This window comes from Propithecus coquereli, unplaced genomic scaffold, assembly GCF_000956105.1.
Source record: "Propithecus coquereli isolate 6110/MARCELLA unplaced genomic scaffold, Pcoq_1.0 Scaffold122, whole genome shotgun sequence".
Classification (NCBI taxonomy): Eukaryota; Metazoa; Chordata; class Mammalia; order Primates; family Indriidae; genus Propithecus; species Propithecus coquereli.
Window position 1 is genome coordinate 3196367 of NW_012136303.1, and position 2641 is coordinate 3199007.

The 2641-nt window shown below is 63.3% G+C and overlaps 1 protein-coding gene across 1 annotated transcript in view; it reads right to left on the reverse strand.

Moving 5' to 3' along the window:
• LOC105827520 (phospholipid-transporting ATPase IK-like) overlaps positions 1–2641 on the reverse strand; it is a 53148-nt gene that overhangs the window by 8585 nt on the left and 41922 nt on the right. Inside the window, exons 12-17 of the mRNA XM_012665717.1 lie at positions 2511–2639; positions 2196–2404; positions 1969–1997; positions 1702–1865; positions 1092–1285; positions 885–997 (exon numbers count right to left, since the gene is read on the reverse strand). Of these exons, the coding sequence (XP_012521171.1) occupies positions 885–997; positions 1092–1285; positions 1702–1865; positions 1969–1997; positions 2196–2404; positions 2511–2639 (838 nt within the window). The remainder of the gene's footprint in view (positions 1–884; positions 998–1091; positions 1286–1701; positions 1866–1968; positions 1998–2195; positions 2405–2510; positions 2640–2641) is intronic.

Consider the following 2641-nt stretch of genomic DNA (forward strand, 5'->3'; position numbering starts at 1 on the left):
CCACGCTGCCAAGTTCCTGGGCTCTGGGCCATCATTCCAACTCATTTTCCCAGTTCTGGGCCAGAGACTGGACGCCTGGCTCCCCCCACACCCTGCCAGGGCAGGGCACTCCAGGGGACCCCGAGTCAGGGGACACACGGCGTTCTTTCCCTATCCTGCCCACTGGCCCCTGTCCCCTCTGGCCCCGTATGGTCAGGGCTGGGGTGGTGACAGTCCCAGGTTAGGGGGCCGGGGAAGGAGAGGCCCCCTGAAGGTGGGCACCTTGCAGATGAGCTGAGGACCAAGAGGTTTGAATGACAAAGCCCTGGACAGCCATTCCATGCAGAGGGAAGAACATGTGCAAAGGCCCCCATGCGTCGCCTGAGCATGGGGGAAATTGCAAGCCAGAAGTCAGAAATTGGGGCCCTGGGAGCCCCTGGAGGGGCAAGGAGAGACAAGCTAGCTGGAGAGGCCAGTGGGAGACAGAAAGAGACAGCCTTGAAGACTGATCTGGGGAGTTTGGGCTTCACCCACAGGAAGGAAAGGTTTCGGGCAGAGAGGGCCGAGTGTGTCCTGGAATCCAGGCTTGGCTGGGAGAGGGGGGTGGTGTCCCGGGCCAAAGCCCAACCACAGGCTGTGCTTGTGTCAATGAGAAGACGACACCTTCTTTGAGCAGGTACACTTTGGAGTTCAGCCCCCTCCCATTCTCTGTGTGTGTGTTGCGGAGGGTAGAGGAAGTGCTTTGTGCAGTGCACAACCTGCCCAACTGTCCATGACTGTCCCAGGTGATGCAGCCATTTCTCTGCACACTCTCCTCCCTGGCCCTGCCCCATCCCTGTCCATACGCACATGCACGTGCGCACACACACAGACACACAACAGCCTTCCTCCCCGCTGGGACTCACAGCCAAGGCCTCCTCTGTGTTCAGCTTCGTGATGTGTTTCCTGTGTAAGCGCTCCAAGATGACCGTGTCGGCACCCTTGGTGTAGAGGCAGATGGTGCCCTCCGGGTTTCGGACTGTCAGGGGAGAGAGAGGCCCAGCTGCCTACACACGCTCCCCTTCCACCCAGCCCGACCCTGGGCCCCGGGGTGCGGGGCCGCCCAGGCTCACCCAGCACCGACATCCGCTTGCGGGTGCTGTTGAAGTCCATCATGGCCAGGACCTGGTAGACCCGCTCCTCCCCCAGCTCCACGAGCGTGATGGTGTCCTGGGTGCGCGACAGGAACACGTAGCCAAAGTTCCAGGCCGCCGTGACCAGCGCCTCCTCATCCGGGGAAGCCGCCTGGTACACCAGCCGGTCTGGCGGGGGAGGGGACCAGTGGGATGGGGGGAGGCGCATGTTTGCAGAGAGCTGGCCACACGTGGGCCCTGTTGGGGTCACATGGCGGGGCCCCTCCATCTCCATGGCACAGGGGGCAGGAACAGGCCCCTCGGGTGCTAACAGATATTTCTGGGATGGTGGTCCCTCGGGCCTGGACAACCTCTAAGCCCAACCGAGGGAGGTGGGCGCTTGGGTCCCGGTCTAGATGACCCTGTCAGGCTCAAACCCAGTCCCGGACACCCTTTAGCCCTGACGATGACACACTCTCCCTCCAATCCCAGCGCTAAGCCATCTCTGGCCTCAGCTCTAAGCCCAGTGGAAAAGCTCTGAGGCCGGGACCATCTCAAACCCCCAGGAACCTGGGCGACCTCGGAGCTGGAGGAGAGGCGGGGGCGGCCGCGCTCACTGTCTTTCTCCTGGACCATGACGGTGTGGCAGATGGCGAGCGTGCGCCAGAACTCTTGCACCACCTTGTCCCTCTCGGCTCGCACCATGCGCAGCAGTTTCTCATTGTGGAAACGCAGCTTCCCGTCGGCAAACCTGTTCCATAGATAGGGGTTCCCCTGGGGGCGGCGGGGCGTGGCCAGCTGTGGGTAGGTCGCAGCCCATCCCTTCTGGCATCCCGGTGCCGCCGGGCTGGGGCTGGGGCTGGTGGGCAGGGCTCACCTTGGGAGTCCTGCTCTCTGAATCCGGACCTGGGGAAAGACCCCCTTCAGGCCTCAGCTCCCTGGGACTCACTTGCGGGGGAAGGGTTCCTGCGGCCCCTGCCCTTGGGCACCCGGCCCCCCTTGGCGAGAGCAAAGGTTGCTGAGGTGTCAAGACTCGCAGACCCCCTGGGCAGCCCTGGGGAAGGAGGGGACCCTGGCGGTGGGGCAGAGCGGCCGGGGCCCCACCGTAGACGTGGCCGTCGATGCAGCACTTCTTGAAGGTCAGGATGTTTTGCGTGAGCGTGCCCGTCTTGTCCGAGAAGATGTACTCCACCTGGCCCAGCTGGTCGTTGAGGCTGGTGTTGCGCGCCTTGGCAGGCACATCCTGCGGCGTGTAGTACATCTCCTTGTCCCAGTTGATGAAGATGCTGTTCCCCAGGTAGATGAACTCCGCCCTGCAAATGCACAAGGGCTTAGGCCCCCGGCCCTGCCCGCCGCTAGCTCGCTCACGCCGGTGCCTCCCCGTGGCCCCGTGGGTGCGGGGGACCACGGGGGACGCACATGATGAACATAGTCATCGGGACCATGACGCTCAGCAGGATGAGGTAGCCCCAGAAGATGAAGAAGGACTCCATGGCCATGCCGCCCCGGTACGGGATCCAGAGGTAGTGCTGCCTGTCTTTGAACTCTCT